This window comes from Ruditapes philippinarum, unplaced genomic scaffold (genome assembly GCF_026571515.1).
Source record: "Ruditapes philippinarum isolate M1 unplaced genomic scaffold, ASM2657151v2 ctg8072_1_1_1_1, whole genome shotgun sequence".
NCBI classification, from domain to species: domain Eukaryota; kingdom Metazoa; phylum Mollusca; class Bivalvia; order Venerida; family Veneridae; genus Ruditapes; species Ruditapes philippinarum.
The window spans coordinates 132,592-150,773 of NW_026860107.1; the positions used below are offsets into that span (position 1 = coordinate 132,592).

Sequence of the window (18,182 nt, forward strand, 5' to 3'; positions counted from 1 at the left end):
AAGGGCTTTTATTTGAACAAACTTGGTAGACACCTATTAGAACATGTTTGATGCTCAATATCTTAGCCATAGCTCTTTGAGTTCTTTAAAAGAAGATTTTTTAAGTTTTTACTATATGCATATAGGGAAAATCAATGACCCCCCCGGGCGGGGCCAATTTTGACCCCAGGGCTTTTTATTTGAACAAACTTGGTAGACACCCATTAGAAACATGTTTCATGCTAAATATCTTAGCTCTAGCTCTTTAGGTTCTTTAAAAGAAGATTTTTTAAGTTTTTAACTATATGCATATAGGGAAAATCAATGACCCCCCGGGGCGGGGCCAATTTTGACCCCAGGGCTTTTATTTGAACAAACTTGGTAGACACTCACTAGAAGATGTTTCATGCCAAATATCTAAGCTCTAGCTCTTTGGGTTCTTTAAAAGAAGATATTTAAAGTTTTTTCTTTCGGTTGCTATGGCAACCAGAGATCTGCATGGAATTAAATTCTTTGAACAATTTTTAAAGGTGACCACCAAAGGAACATTCCTGTGAAGTTTGGATGAAATTGGCTTAGTGGTTTATGAGGAGATGTCATTTAAAGTAAAAGTTTACGGACGGACGACGGACGGACGGACGGACGCCGGACGAAAAGCGATCACAAAAGCTCACCCTGTCACTTTGTGACAGGTGAGCTAAAAATCCTGCTAAATTCAATATGAGTTAATCAGTTATTGCATTATGGTGACGTGGTGATTGCATGTGACATGTAAGTTTTTAAACTCCATGTGGCACCAGGTTATGAAAGCAACAGCAGAGATCAATGGAAGAATACAATGGTAAATGTTTTCAAAGAATGGACGGATATAGCATATAAGCAGTAACACTAGAGACACATAGTTACAACTAGTATAAACCAAATGCAAAAGGAAGTACTAGTAATTGTGTTTCCCTCATTTTTTATCCAAAACAAGAATACTGTATCCCTTATCACAAAACATGTCTCAATTTTTTTTCATTAGAAAAAAACTTGTGAAAATAACTTACTAAAGATAAATTGTACTTTGGTGAAAATGACTGCTGGATTTCATAAGATACAGTTAAAGGGCAAATGAAAGTGTGATCATATTTGTATAATCAAAGGATATATTCACACTATAAACACATTCTAGGTTTATCAATGTACAGTGGTTAGAAAAAGACTCCAATAAGCAATGCGTTGCTTCCAGTCTAATCCTTTTTTGAACTGATTATTATTATGTAAAATTTGTTCTTGTATATGACGAATAACATATGTTTACACTGATGTACAATGGTTGCCCATTGTATCAGAAATATTTAAAACATTCTAGTGAGAAATCAGATCTTCTCTGAATCTTTAAAAATGGAAAAAAAGCAATATGACAACCTCAAAATAAAAACATGTATAAAGATAAATATATAAATAAATATATTGTTACATGTATTTATAAAACAAAAACACAAATAACCTCTGTAATGCATATGACATTGTAATAATTCATAGTCAATATCTCTAGCATTGAAAATGTCTGATTTAATACTATCTTTCAATATCATAACTTGAACACATATCACAATTTTCACTTACAACATATTTTTTATCAACAACTTTGTTGTTATATATTCTTTTTTCAATGCAAACATTTACTATTTCAATAACACTTCCCTTTTCAGATCCATTCATTTAAGTCATTTCTGGCTTCAAAAATACTTTCCTTTTCAGATTCATAAAAAGAACACTCATAATATCCATTGCAACTAGTACTACATGATCATTCTAATGGTGGAACATCAGGATTGTCTACAAAGTCCTCACTGTTTGGTCTTTCAACTTTTGTCCTACACAATGGCTTAGATCCAAGAGGTGGTACAATATTGTCTGACTTTTCCTTTACAATTCCTCCAATGTCAACAGTTTTTCTTGCCTTTTCATCCACTTCTAACTTTTCGTGTGTTTTACTGAAAAACAAGCATATACTTTTCAAAATTCTTAAAGAATCAAATAAAATTCCTCCCAATGAATCAAAAAATTAAAAGAATCTTCAGTGTCTTTATAAAAATCTAACAAAATTTGTTTGTTTATGAACCAGAGTTTGTGGACATCTGTTTTGCTGTGGTCCTTGGCCTCACTAATAAAAGGTTACTTTATCTAAATTACAACAGTGTCATACATTTTCAAACAAAAGAACTTTCTCTCTATTTTTCTGCATGAATTTTATTTGGCATAAAATAAACACATATCTCTTAACACATATGAGCCGCATTACAACAAATCAAACGTAATGGGTTTGTGACCAGCATGGATCCAGACCAGCCTGCGCATCCGCCCAGTCTGATCAGGATCCGTGCTGTTCACTTACAAACCCTATTACAAGTAGAGAAACTGATAGCGAACAGCATGGATCCTGATCAGACTGCGCGGATGCGCAGGCTGGTCTGGATCCATGCTGGTCGCAAACCCACTATGTTGGTTTTGTCATGACGCGGCTCATATGATGTTGTAAAGAAGAAAACTTAAATCATCTAAACAACCTACTCATTGTATAAAGGGCATTAACATAATATGTTTGTAATAAATATGTAGTAAAACGAAGTAATTTACCTAAATTTCTTCTTCTCATTATTGTTAACATTTTCTTTATTATCTCCTTTGTTGGAAGGTTTAACGGCAGGTTTTACAATCTGCTTTGCCTGTAATAAAAAATACCCTCCTATAAAAGTTGTGATCTTAAATTTGTTTCATTGATCTTGATGGATGATTTATAATTGCATTAGACTGTAGGGCCAACTTTAAACTGCTGCCACCCATCACTTTAATACAGAAGTTGTTGTTTGTAAAAGACAATAAATATTCAATAAAATTTTACTTTGTAGGTGCACAATTGTTATTGCAGTCTTTTCCTATTAGGCATTTGAAAAAAGATCTATTTAATTTCACATTTAAAATAAATAAAATCAACTTTCATAAATTACTTATTCTCTTTACTTGAAATTTCACAAAAAAAAAGACTTAAAAATTCCATTTCAAAAAGAAAAGATTGAATAAAATAAAAAGTCCCGTAACCACCAGGCCCACTGCAATTAGATTTTAAAAATTACAAATAAAGTTATTTAATAAAATTTGAATGGCTTTCAGGCACATGTACACAACAAGATGGTATGCTTTTAAAAGATTCTGTGATCTCATTTTCATTTTTCACAATAAACTCTTAAAAAACGTTCTATCTCTGAAGAAAAAATCTTTGTAGTCCATTAAGTAATGACTTATTGCCGAGAAAACAAGTAATTTTGCTGACATCAAAAACACAAAACATATTAAAAGATTTAAAAATTGATAATTTAAACATATAAAAAAAATGCATAACTATTACTAACCTTTTGGCCATGATCAAGAAGGTGTCCTGTTATTTTAGATCTCTCACATTTACTGGAGCAGCATTTCACCTCCTGATCTGTGCCAGTTTGGAATATCTGCAATGAAAATTAAGTCTTGATAACATTTTAATTTCCTTCCCAGCTTAATTATAGTTAATAGACTTGTCCATTCTGTTTCAATCCGGATAAAACCATTCATTATTTTTTTTATTTTTATTTTTTTTTTTGGGGGGCGGGGGAGGGTTGGCGAGGGAATTCCAAAATAAGTATTGATGAATTGTACAGTGCAGACCATGAGAGACGGCATAAGTGTGAAGGCCTGATCTTGGTCCATTAGTGGCTTGCATGGGTTAATTTAATTACTGTCAGCAGAGTTAGAAAAGAAATATCGACATATATTAAAATATATAGCATATTGTTAGAAAATGTGACCTTTAATGGGTTTTTATTGCTTAAGTTAATTGTGTAAAGATGTATCCTCAAAAGTATTAAAATGGGAATACAATTCTACTGGAATCAACAACAGTGATAAAAGCCACCAGAGTAGCACACTTGTGTTGTTTTAAATCAATAATTTAGTGTCTGATGAAGAAATGAGTAAAGAGAATCTGATTCAAATGTAAAGAATTATTCTTCTTTATGAAGAGGCATATGAACTGAATGACAATACAAAAAACTTCAAGTTATATATTATGTATCTATATACATTAAATTACACAAATGCAATGCACAACATATTTCTGTACCAATACATTAATTTCAGTTATGAACATATATGTTCAACCACTGGTGACATTCAAACAGAATTTTACCAATGAAATACAGATAATTGGTAATAATGGTAAACATGAAAGCACTGTTTTAAAGGCAATGACCACTTCAACAAATTCTTACCTTTCCTTTTGTTTTGATTCTGACATAACTTGGTTGAACATCTACATCTATGAGAGAGGTTTCTAAATATCTGAAAGAAATCAAGTCATTACAATTGCTACTCTCATAAAGGCATAAGTTGATACAAGCATGTGAATTTATATAACCTGATATGGTTTAGTTTCCAGAAAACACTGTGCATATGTACATGGCAAACTTTTAGGAAAACTTGAGAATCTATGGTAAAAACATTCCTTTCTTCGTGCTTTTATATTACAATAAATTGTTGTGTTTCTGTGTTAATAACAAACATTTTTAGGTTACAAGAGTCCAGAACTGGGATATTGTATGCAACTGAATATAATATTGCAAATTTGTACAATTATGTGTTAAGTTTGTAATATCTATAGATAGGAATTTCATATGTACATCAATGTCAAGATCTTTTCACTAATAGAGAAGGAAATGTGTAAATTGCATGTAGCTCATATTCAGCTGTGCTTCAGGCTTGAATTATGATGTCTCGGGGTTAAAGTCATTCTGTCACATATATATCAATATAAATGTCAGACAAAGAAAAAATCATACTTACTTGTAACATTGATAATCAAGAAGGTAGTTATTGCCAGTTTCATCTTCTGTCAGTTTAAAATCTATCCTGAAATTACATTTTTTTTAGGTTTAAGGTAGAGCTAATGTATAATAGGAGATAAGGGGTAAAATTATCTTAAAAATATTTAGCCAATATTTCATCAAACTCAAAATTTCAACAAAATCTAATTTCCTTAATTAAATAGTCTTGTCAGTTTACCTAAGGTATATTACAATTTATCGTATGAAGAGAAATTATGGCCTGTAAATGAATTGTTGCAGATAAATTTTGCAAAACTGAAATAAATTTTCAGAAAAAAAACAAACAAACAAACAAAAAGAAAAAAACAACATAATTAATACAAATCAAAACATAGCACATTACATATATTGAAATAAAGAATCTTATCCAAAGTACAGATAAAAATAATACAACATTTTTAAGTAATAACATAAAACCCTATACTAACAGCATTTTTGAGACTGTCAGACACTTTACTGAGCTTAACCTATACCCTGCTGGAACTAAGCCACCAGTACAGAGCCAGGCCAGTGTGAGCATATGTACAGTCTAACCAGCCTCTTTTAGACTATACTTTTTGTACTTCTCTTTTGAAATCTCTCAAACTTTGAATTGGCTGTTCTGCACTCAATGCTTGGGGAAATCAATTATACAAATTCAGCAGGTTATGGGATAACACACTTGTCCTGTCATCAAGATTTTTTGTAACAGTTCATTGCTAATCTGAGATAGTTCTATAAAGAAATGAAAACAGCAAACAGTATAGTCTGGTCAGATGACATAACGTGTACGCTGGTCAGGCTGGATACATGTGGAAAAGAATAATCACTATGTCTGGTAACACAATAATGTATATATTGTCAGAACTTGTACAAATATCTTTTTAATACAAGTATGATAAAAATAAAACTTACTTTGATTCATTTACATTAAGAGCTCTGCCTTCTTCATTAAACAGTCGACGAGGAGGTTTTGGCGGGTTTTTAGCCTCTCTGTAATGATAAAAGAAATTCTAATATTATAACATGGGCAACATTGTTGCAAAGTACGCCCCTCACAAAAGCTTTTGTCAGAGATGTGGGCATTATAGATATACATATGCTCTGGGCAATATCCAGACAATATCTAGACAAGATCATCTTTAGTGACCTTGACCTTGCAAAAATAACCTAAATTACATGTGTCACACTTATAGTCATGAAATTTAATCATTTGTGTTACAATCCATCAAAAGATGATGACAAAATGGTCCCCGTACACAAACTTTGACCTCCCTATGTGACCTTGACTTCGGTAGCAGGAACCTGGATAATATCCAAAATACTTAGCTTCACAATGGTAGTAATTATAACGACCATTTGTGTGTCAATCCCTCAATAAATGATGACTTAATGGTCCTAATACACATTTTCATATTTTTATCTGAACTTTGACCCCTATGTGTGACCCTGACCTTGGTTGCAGAGACCTTAATTTTGCACGCGACACTCCGCCCCACAATGGTAAAAATTTGTGCCAAGTTATATTGAAATCCCTCTATGCATGTAGAAGTTTTGCTTTTTCAATGACCTCTAAGTGTGACCTTGACCTTTGACCTAGAGACCTGGTTCATCACATGACACTGCTTCTCATAGTGGTGAACATTTTTATGAAGTTTCATTAAAATTCCTCAATGCATGCTCCTGACAAAAAATTGGGCGCCTCCCACCCTGTCGCCCATGTGTCCGCCCATCACAGGGAAATTATGATACAACCTGTTTTCAAACAGGCGTTTAAGACCTATTCAGCCAAAGGCTGTATTTTAGACATCTTCCATATTTTAGTTACATGTAATATAATTTGGGTCATGAAAGTATACATGTATTTTCTGTGAGTTTAGTGCAAAATGACTGCATCATCTCCATTATGTAAGTCACACATAAAAACATTAGACACTGCTCTGTCTTTTTTAGGCAAAAGAAGGGGTGCTGGGTGAGTGGTTTGTGCAGAATAAAGTCACAGCACAAAAAAAATCATAGTGAATTCCTTTTTTGGATGGAGTTTAACAGAGGTCAGTATAGAACAATCAATCTGAAGGACACAGTTTCTAGATTCTTCAACGCAAAATACTTCCGACCTTTTCAGCCAGAATCAAACATACACAGTCATGTGGTGCTTGGGATTCTAAGTCAGTAAAACAAAGTGACCTTTGAAAACATGTGCCTCTTTTTAAAGAAAAATTCTTATGATTAAAAAAAAACTCATTCTGCAGATAAAGAAAATATAATAACAAACATTAAGACGTGGTTCAGAAGATTCAAAATTTAAAAAAAATCATTCAATATTAAGGAATAAAACATTTTGACAACTTCTTACTCTTTTTTTCTCTCTCTGTCCTTTTGTTCTTCTTGCTTTTTATGAGATCTGATTCTTTCCTCAGGACTAAACACTGACTTTGATTCCCAGAATCTGAAATGAACAATTATAAACTTTATTGCAATTGTTAAAATTCTGAAATCAGGTTATCCCTCAGGAAAAATAAATAAAATATTGAAGAGAAAATTGGAGACTTGATTTTATTGAATCTGTTCATCACAGACAAAGAAAATCTCATCATCTCTTTAATCTTTATCATGCTAAATATCTTATATGGACTTGGTCATCTTTCCTGCTGGACAAAACAATTTTTTTTTAATGAAAATTTTCAAAACTTTAAAGATATACTATGCTCTTCTTTTGGTAAAATATTTTTATCTTAGAAATGTATTAAAATCCATGAAATTCTTACTGAATATGTTTAGTTTGAATAAAATAATGAATAAACTATGTATGTGAAGCTGCATTCCCTATTACAGGTCAAGTAAAGTTGGTCTTTTCTTAAAAAAAACTGCCAGTTTTTTTAATGACACTATATATTCATATGGTGACAACATATAGTGTGTAGAGTTCAAAACATAGCACATCTACTTTAAATGAAGTCAAAACATGTTTATTTTAAACATACAAAGAGACTGTGTAGCAATTATTAATATTTTTAAAAATAAAATTTGAGCATAGTATATCTTTAACACATAGGACTAGTAATTTAACAATTGCTGGCTGTATGGGTCTGAACCCATGCAGTGGCAAGCTGTTGTTTCCTTGAACAAGAAACATTACACTTATTACTTAGTACTGGTTAGTTCCAGGAACAGATTTGAGTGTTTTTTTTAGCTCATAACTTTCAGCACAATTTAAAAAAAAAATCTGTATAAGCTATGTACCAGCTGCAGTATGCATAAATCACTTGGACACACAAGATTGTTACCTGCCTCGATTACTATAAATACAACTCTGACAAATGTTAGGGAACCAATTATTTGGTTCAGTGGCCTCAATTGCATTTATTTGTATGCAAGTGGTCTCCAGTTTCAATCTATTTAGTTGTTCGATATTTTTTGATGCATTTGCATCTTTTTTGTTATATGGGTAAGAAGATGCCCTGTGCTCAATTTGAGAATTTGTCAAATATTCAATAGATAATGATTTAATTATACTTACTCTTTATCTTTGGCATGCTCTTTTTCTAGTTGTTCTGCTTCTCTTTTAGCCTTAGCTACTTTATCTCTGAAACATAATATATAAATTTTAACAACGCTTTATAGACACTTGATTTTACCACATTTAAATATGATTTTTTGTATTAAACTGTTCACATTGGTATTCTCTTTTATGAAATTATGTTTTATTGAGCTAAACTGTTTTATGCAGTTTCATGACGAAGTTATACTGTATATAGAACACAAGACTTTACACCCCAACTCAATACTGATGACTGAGAGGGTTTAATAATTCACAATGAACCTGAAAGACAATTTTAGCAAAATTGGAAGTTTACAAAACATTGTTGGAAAATAAAAAATTTTAATGTTAAATTTCTAAACACTTTACTTTTTTCTTTCTTTATTTTTTCCCATTCAATTCACTACATAGCCTGACCTACATTATCAGCTTTGAAAAACTACATTTCTTACAATAGAATAAATCTAGTAAATTTTCAATTTTTCCTCACAATTTCTTCTGGTTTCTTTTAACACAACAAGATAAATAATGCATCTATATTCAAATTAAATCAAGAGCATTGCACCCCAAGAGCTTATTTGCATTATATTTGAATAAATATAGTATAACTAATACAAAAGAGATTTAAATCTCGTGAAAGTGTCAACAGTTAAAACTCTAGACATGCCCAATATTGAAAAATCTGAATTAACTGCTTTTACATAGAAAAACAAATCCAGCTGAAAAAGAACAGATACTGTACTCAAAACAGAATTAGCATGATCAATGACAGTTTGTTTGTTTTTTTTCATTTTACGCCTTTTCCAAACAGTATTTCAGTCATATAGGCGGGTAGTTTCCTAACCATCGTTCCTGGAGAGTTACACCAGTACTAGACTACCTTCCTCCGCGCTAAACTACCAAAGCATCTCCCGGGGATCGAACCCACGCCAGAGAGGTAACTGGATTAGAAGTCATCGACTCTAACCCCTGGACCATGGAGGCGGTGTGATCAATGACAGATGAAAGATAAAAGGTTTATGAACTTTATTTTCAGGAAAAATTATTTCATTATTTTTGTAAACAAAAAAAGTTGGATGAATTATATGGAAACTTGAAAAGTGGAAAAATATCGAGTCAATCATTTTAAAGGTATATATAGCCATACAGACAGAGTGAAAATTATAGAATATAATCTAACTTTAAATTTTAAACCTTAAATGAACTTTGCATAATTTTAGAACATGATAGCAGAAACCATTTTAGGTGAGAAAAATCCTGGGTCACCGAGCTGATTTTACAGTTATTTGCCCTTGAATTTACCAGTAAACAGTCAGGGCAGACTGCACTTTTTGATAAATGTATTTAAAATTTTTACTTCTATTCTGCAAACTGAGCAGACTATACAGCCGACACTCAATTCTAGTAAAATTATAACACTCTGCATTAAACCCTTAGTGTGCTGGGGCAAATGGGAATTCCACCCATCCAAATAGTGCAGACCAAGTTGGGGAATTGAAGGATTTTAACTAAAATTAAATATGAGTTGTTCACTATACATTTTTTGTTCAGTCAGTATACATCTAATTTTTATTTTGAATTTTTCCCTTAAAATGAGTAATGTTTGTGTCCAGATTGAAAGATGGACAAGTCCACTTAAGATATTATTTGGCTTGGTAAAGGTTTAATTAAGTGCACAACACGTTCACAATTTTTTTTAATGCACAAATATTAAGATCTTGAATTCACAATTATACAATATATGTACTGCATATAATATTATATTGTATCTTTACGAATTCAAAAGTTAACTAGATTCTCTGTTTGTGCATTAAGAAAATGATGTAAAAATGTGAGAATATTTCATACAAAACATGCAGTATTTGGGGCAGGATATTACATGTACATTTTAACATTTCTATCTTGTATCGTAGAATTTTATACATACTATTGATAGGATAAATAGATCAAAACATACACAATTTATCAGAACATGTTTCTCTTTAATAAGACACGTCAGTTGATAAATAACAAAGGAAATGATGTAAGCGTACCAAACAGACGTCTACGTAAATAGACACCACATAGACGCCACATTTGGCGCATAAAAGGAATGTTATAATAATTAATATAAATCGTCTAATCTGTGTTATATAATAAAATACATACTCTTGATTAATATCAGTGTACCATCTGCCATCAAATCCAGGATTTTTCTCTTTCTCTTCCCTTTCATCTGCTTCCTTCTCTAACCTTTCTTTTTCCTCTTCTAATCTTGCCTCTTCCTTTTCCTTTGCCTGAAATAAAAATAAACCTTTCAACATCCTTGTAAAGTATTAGTTATAAAGATTTCTGACAGTTTATATGGCCCCATATAAACAGTTGTTTGGAAATATAATGGTTATATTTTGTACACAATTGTTTATATATGGCCATATAACCTGTCAGGAATCTTTATAGCAAATTTATAATACAGCAAACTTCCTTTTTCAGAGGAAAAAAGCAAGATTTCTTTATAAAATTTCAGCAGCCATGCATATTATTAGTTATGAAGATTTGGTCCTATATAAATGGTAGTTTTGAAATATAACCCAAGCCCCCAGGTGATGGTTATATTGCACACAACCAATTATATACGGCCATATAACCTGTCGGGGATCTTTATAACAAATTTTAATTACAGCAAACTTCCTTTTTCAGACGAAAAAATTGTTATTTCTTAATAAATTTTATGCAGCCGTGCTGTAAAATCATATAAACATCACGATTATCCATTATGAAAAGCAATTTTACAAACATGCAGTATTATAACAAAAACTATAGTGTTTTCAAAACATTTACTGCGAGTCTGTCTAGTTAAAATATATTAACCATTAAATTGCCAAAAAAGTAGTATCAGTTTTCATAAAAAGCAGCTTTAACTGTCTGAGAAAATACATCAGGGTTGAACTGTCTGTAAAACTTCTACAAAATTGTATATTACAGTAAAGAAAAAGATTTACTTGTCATTTTTACAGTGTTTTTGATTATTCAGGACTGAAATTGAAGGTCCCTAGTCATGTCAAGCAAAAATCCATCTAATTTGAAGTAGATTTAATAAATTATGATTTCTTTTCAAGATGTTAAGAACTTGTGCACTTAATCTTATAAATGTGGCCAAATGAACAGCTTGACTATTATTTTGCAATAAAATACATTTATAAAATTCTTTCATCAGCTTTTATTCTTCCCTCCACATCTACTTACTTAGTTTTAGATTTGTGTAGAGAAAATTCAATGTATTTTATTCAATGCACATATCAATCTTTTCTAAATATTCAATTAAATGTAAAATGAATACAAAGGGAAGTAACAGCATCATATCTTGCTGACTATTCTATCAAGAGTAACTGAACCTATGTACATACTATTATTCATACTTTAAAGTTTAAATAAGTGTTCGAACATGTTCTCAACAAAAAAACAAAAAAACAAACTTCATGTTTACATAGTTTATATGATTATACAATTCTTTTTAATTGAAAACAAAATAACTCACTCTCTGTTTTCTGTACTCAATTTGCTGAGCTATAATTCTAGCTTTTATCACTCCATAATTCTGAAAAAGTAAAAACATGTGATTTTTACAACTACAAGATCATTTTTAAACATTCCCATGTACTTCATTCTACATCTCTTTTCAATAGTAGTTGTGATATAAGAGGGTTGCTATCAAAGTATGGTGATCTGGCACTTATATTAACTTCGGCAGATTTAGCTAGGCCAGAACCATATCAGGCCAAAAGCATCATTACAGATCACACTTGTTTGCAATATAGGTTTTTTTATCTGTCAGGTTGTATTCGTGTATGTGGTATATGCAGTAAATGTAGGAAAATATATATAAGTATACTATAAAATCACTGATCTATGTCACCAGTATAGAGACATTATGTCTGACTAGGGTGTGTTTAATGTTGGCTGTAAAAAGTTTAATATTTCAAAATGAAAATCCCTTATTAAACAAATGGCAGTTTCAAACTTTGTTTCTTTTAATTTAACATATTTTGGTCATATTTCCAAGGTCTGACCACCTAACCAGCTTTCCTGGATAACTTACAATACTAACAAGTAATTACAAATTTCTGCCCAAAACGCCTATTAGTTATCACACATGACTTCTGAATCAGTATCAAGAGACAAATGACCATTTAAGACTCAAAGTTCTACATCGGTTGCCATGGAGAAAACCTGCCTCGTCTGGGGATCAAACCATCAACCCTTTGATTATATAACGATCTTACACCGGCTACCAGTACAAACCAGAATATCTAGCTTGTGGTTTATGGCAATAATTAGGCTCTGCCGAGTTTCCACTAAACAGTTACAGAGAGCTAGATATTCCCTTAAGGTGACAACAGCTGGTGTTTGATTCTTTTTCTTGCATACTTACTTATTAATCATATCTCAAAAAGAAATGAATATTTTCATTCAGACTTTTTCTTTTGTGCATATGGTTTAAATTTTCAAAACGGTAAAAAGCCTAAAAAACTTTTAAAAAAGGCGCTTGTGATGGTCTTTTTAAAGCCGAACTGGTTTTAAAGGGGGGGTGTAAGACGGGTTTTTTTCTAGCCCCGGGTGTAAAAAATAGATAATCCGTTGATATCAGAAAAAATTGTTTTCTACCATTCAGCTATGTGGGCTAAAAGCAGGAAAAGGTCAAAACTATGTAAAAGGAAAAAAACCAAATCATTGGGAAACTTAAAACTGTTTTAAAATTTAAAGTTGTTTAAGAAGCTTCCGGGGTTGCTTAAATTCTTTCTGACTTTTCTACAACTATCCCATCTAGTGTCTAAAATTTACAAAATATGAAAAAAGGACTTAAATAAATGTTTAAACATTGCAGTATTTAAATGTACTACAAAAGATACAAGTCAATAAATTTTTTCAATGGCTTGTTAGGTTTTTGGCACCATGTAAAACACAGTCACTGCCATTTACTTTATTATCAAAATATCACAGAAGTCTTATTATATATTGTAGTAGAGTCACAACTTTATACTATTCTAATCCATGTTGGATAACATTTTTTGTTGTTTCCCTTACCATCTTATTAAATTATGAAAAAAATAAAATATCAAAAAATGAGTTTTTTTTTCAATTCCTGACTATTTTTGGATCACCACCAAGTGGTTATGGTTGCTGATTTCAAAACACAAGACTCTCACAGCCATAGGTTTGAATCTTGTCAGGGACTTTAAATTCTTACATATGAGGAATCTATCCAGCTAGCTTACAGAAACTCAGTGGTTCTTATCTGGCTGCTCATGACTGAAATAATGCACAAAGGAGCACCTACGGTCTTCCTCAAAGAAAAAAAAACTGAAAAGTCGTCATACGTCATTTACAGTTTTTGGTGTGACTTAAAACCCAACAAAGGAAAACAAACCTCTGATTTATGCATTACATTAACTAATATGAAATGTTTTTTTAATAAAAGTACTTTTTTCCTTCAGAAAAGGTAGATGGCAAAAACAAAAATTCTGTAACCTTCTACTGTGCAAGGGGTTCCCTGTCAAGTATTCCCCGTTTATAAGAAAAAATATGTTACCCTTTTTGTTTTAGACTGGAGAAAGTGAAAAGATTCAAGATTAAAGTAATTTTTTAAATGTTATTTGTGAAATTAAAAAATATTTGCGTTATTTACCTATTTCTTTGTGGACTAATTTTAAAATAGGGGCTTTTTTTGTAGTGCCCTCTTTTTATTGTAGGGTTGAAAAGGCTTTTAAAATATGAAAATTCTTTGTTCATTAAAACAAATTCTGTCTGTCCCAGGGCCGAACCTTAACAGAGTTATTGACTTTTTATAATCGTGGGTACCCAAACCGATGAAAAAAATATTATACTTTAAATTTTTTTCATGAAAATTAGCAAATTGGAGGATGCTTTTTTAAACCCCAAATATAAATATATAAAATGCATTTTTGGAAAACAATTCCTTGCCTTTTGAAATGATTCTGCACCAGTGAGCTAGGGTCAGTAGTTGCAGTCGTCTATCAGGTTGCACTGAAACTAGCCGGTCATCTATTTTGAATTTCCCCTCAAAATAATGAATAGTTTTGTCTAGATTTACAGATGGCATTAAAGTCCAATTAAAATGTTAAAATGGAATGTTTTTTAGGAAAATATGAAAGCTCCCATTCGTATTTCATTATTAAAAAAGTTTTTCTTTTTCAAAATTTTTTTATACTTTACCCCTCCCCTAAAAATTTCTTTTAAAATCCAAACTTCTTTGTATCCAACCTAAAAATAGTCATTATATAAAATTTTTAAAAAAAAAAAATAACAATGACAAAAATTGTCAAAAACCGGTTTTTCCTGGCCCAGTAGCTATTCCATATGTGAAAAACAGTAAAACAAACAATAGGTCACAATTCTGAAAAAATTAAACGTCCTATTAATATGAGCTAGAACACTTGACAAAATCATTTTTAAAAGCATTTTTGGAAATGAAAGGAAATGCTCCTAAGGAATAACTTGTTTAAACACCAAGCAATCGCTACTGGGCCAACATTTATCAACTTAATAACCAGAGTGTCCCATGGATACCAAGATAAAAAACCACAGGACAAATATAGTGTAACATGTATTTAACTATAACAACAGCCCAGCAAGAAATTCTATAAATTCACCATTGTGACATAAAGAACACACATGAAAGTTTCAAGTCAGTACTTTTTCAGTGGTTAAAAGGAAATAAACAAAAGTGGCATGGAAATCTATAATTAAGCGTTTTCCAGAAGCAGGATGCCAGCACTGATAGTTATTATGACACTAAAAGAGAAACGATAGTGTCCATTTTTTTTAAATATATAGGGGCGCCTACAAGATTATCAAGGTATTTTTATAACAATTGTTCAGTCTATACCTTTTAAATTCCTTGGATATCATTACTAAAAACCTCTTTACATTCATGTTTATAAGCAGGTTTCTTTTGATTATATACAAACTTCTAAGTGTTTGGACATCAAAAGATATAAATATTTTTACATTATTATTAAACAATAAATATATATTTATACCACTTTTTAAAATTAACTACATTTATGTGGGCTGCTCAAACAAGCTGTACATGATTAACACATATTTTTTTTTTTTTACATAGGAAAGACTTACCTTCAAGATTTTCTAATGAGTTCAAACATTATTTTAGTGCTAAAATTTAGATATTCAAGTTTCTTTAATCTTCCCACATTTTCTGCAAAACAAAACAACATACCTATGATACAATTATATGATTATTTATTTTCTCTTTATATTATAATTTCCAACAGATTCTAAGAATCCTACCTCAAAATATAAGATCATACCACAGTTATCTTATATAAAATACAGAAAGAATTAATTTTGTTTAACTCAAAATACCTCATCAAAACAATTTAAGATAAAACAAGATATAATCCCTTTAAGATGTGTCTTCATTGATTATATATACAGTTACTTTTTTCTTTCATTTACATCCAAAATATTGTAAGTTATTGAAACACAGGACTTCGGCCTTAATGGCCAAGTAGGTAGATGGCCCTTTACTGCTGTGGTTTGGACTACTGTCAAGGAATTTAGACTAATTAATACAAGGACACAGAAGGCTGGTTGTTCTACACAGGTGTTTACTCATGCCTGAAATAATGCTTGCAGGGGCATATGTTGTATTTTTCCATCATTACAGCTGGTAAAATGCCATTTAAACCTTTAAAATTTTGATAAATTAAAAATTTTTTTAAATTATTAAAAAAAATTAAAAAGTTTTTCTATTTTTTGTAAAAATTTAAAACGTAAAAAAAAGATCAAAGGGAGCTGTGCCTAGTGGGGAAAAATGCCTGCCCATTCCGGGTCCGGTTCACCCCTTTTTTGGTCCCCATCTGTTTCCCCCATTTACTAACTATTAAAAGTTTTTCCCAAAAAATGAAAATCAAAAATGGTTAAAAAAGCTTTAAAGGGTAGTCCTTCTAAATTAAAAAGCTGTGGTGGCGCTGCTGTATTTTGTGCTTGATGAAAAAAAAGCCTGTCCCTCCTCCTGTTTACGGTTGGGGGTTTTGGTGAACAAATGTGCGTTTCAAAAATTTCAAAGGCTTTGAAAAATTTTTAATTTACAAAAAATTTAAAGTAAATTCTAAGTCGAAAAAAGGGGCATAATTCTGTCGAAAATGCGCTTGATAGAGTTTACCTCCTCCTGTTTACAGGTTGGGGTCATGATGTTGAACCAAGCGTGCAAAGTTTCAAAGCCATATGTCAATGGACTTTGAAAATATTTGAACTATTACAAAAACTTTAACGTAAATTCTAAGTCGAAAAAAAAGGGCATAATTCTGTCAAAATGCTTAATTAGAGTTACCTTTCTTGCTGTCTATCAGGTTGGGGTCATGATGTTGAACAAGTGTGCAAAGTTTCAAAAGCCACAATGTCAATGGACTTTGAAAATATTTGAACTATTACAAAAACTTTAACGTAAAATTCTAAGTCGAAAAGGGGCATAATTCTGTCAAAATGCTTGATAGAGTTACCTCCTCCTGTCTTACAGGTTGGGGTCATGATGGTGAACAAGTGTGGCAAAGTTTCAAAAGCCATAATGTCAATGGACTTTGAAAATATTTGAACTATTACAAAAACTTTAACGTAAATTCTAAGTCGAAAAAAGGGGCATAATTCTGTCAAAATGCTTGATAGAGTTACCTCCTCCTGTCTACAGGTTGGGGTCATGATGGTGAACAAGTGTGCAAAGTTTCAAAGCCATATGTCAATGGACTTTGAAAATATTTGAACTATTACAAAAACTTTAACATAAGTGGTTACGCCGACGCCGACGCTCGGGTGACTGCAATAGCTCTACTTATTCTTATCGAATAGTCGAGCTAAAAAGTAAGGTAAATAAGGTTTGAATTAAAGAAGATCACAAACCTATTCTTGGTATAAGATTACTCTGCAGATATAATATTTTAAGTTGTCTACACCATTTATCTAGATTTTCAATTCTGAAAGAGAAAATATTAAATATCAAATATTAACAATTACAATAAGACAATAGATATAAACAGGTTTTGACAGAATTATACTTATTAACATTTCATCAGACTATGCTTAGTTTATTAGGTAGGTCTGAATGTATGATTATAAACAACAAATATTTGAGAATTCAATAACTTTGAAAGCAATAAAAAAATGAAAATTGTTTTGAAATAGACTTGCTTGAGCTAGCATTTCAGTTGATTATTATCAACTACAAAATGCATATTCTCAGTTTAATTTTACATCATTTGGCCATGCATAAACATTGGACATGAATGCCCCACACTCATATCAAACCATGTGTTGCATTAACTTAAATGCGCAGTAAAATATTGAGAACAAAAATCATAAATGTATCTCGTACCTTTCAATGTTTTCCTGATGTAATGATAATTCCTCAAGACTGAATATCTCCCTTTCATTATGTTCTGCCTTCCTTCTGACTAGCTCTTCTGTGACTTAAAAAAAATCAACAACAAATTAGCCCACTGAAGTACTTAAAGTATGGATGTTAAATGTAGAATACTTATCTGTTGTTTTGACATATAATCAGCAACTTCTACACTTAAATCACCTGAATCAGCAGTGGAGAATGAATTGCTTTGTAAGCATGGACCCTGGCCCTAAACTTATAAATATGACATTGCTTTGAGATATATTTATTCAGCATGCTCCCTCAATTTCAAACATTAGGGTACCACTGTACATGTACCCCATATCATTTAGAAATTGGTGTTAATTTATTTCAAAAATTT

At 31.4% G+C, this 18,182-nt stretch overlaps 1 protein-coding gene across 1 annotated transcript; it reads right to left on the reverse strand.

Moving 5' to 3' along the window:
• Positions 1–214: 214 nt before the first annotated feature.
• LOC132758933 (dynein axonemal assembly factor 11-like) lies at positions 215–17,885 on the reverse strand (the record flags this gene model as incomplete). Its single annotated transcript, XM_060750641.1, has 13 exons — positions 215–1,961; positions 2,605–2,729; positions 3,378–3,473; positions 4,272–4,341; positions 4,843–4,908; positions 5,778–5,855; positions 7,219–7,311; positions 8,383–8,448; positions 10,552–10,679; positions 11,921–12,011; positions 15,565–15,619; positions 17,320–17,393; positions 17,792–17,885. Coding segments are annotated over 13 exons (1,223 nt in total), but the record flags the coding sequence as incomplete, so codon positions are not given.
• Between the last annotated feature and the right edge of the window lie 297 nt (positions 17,886–18,182).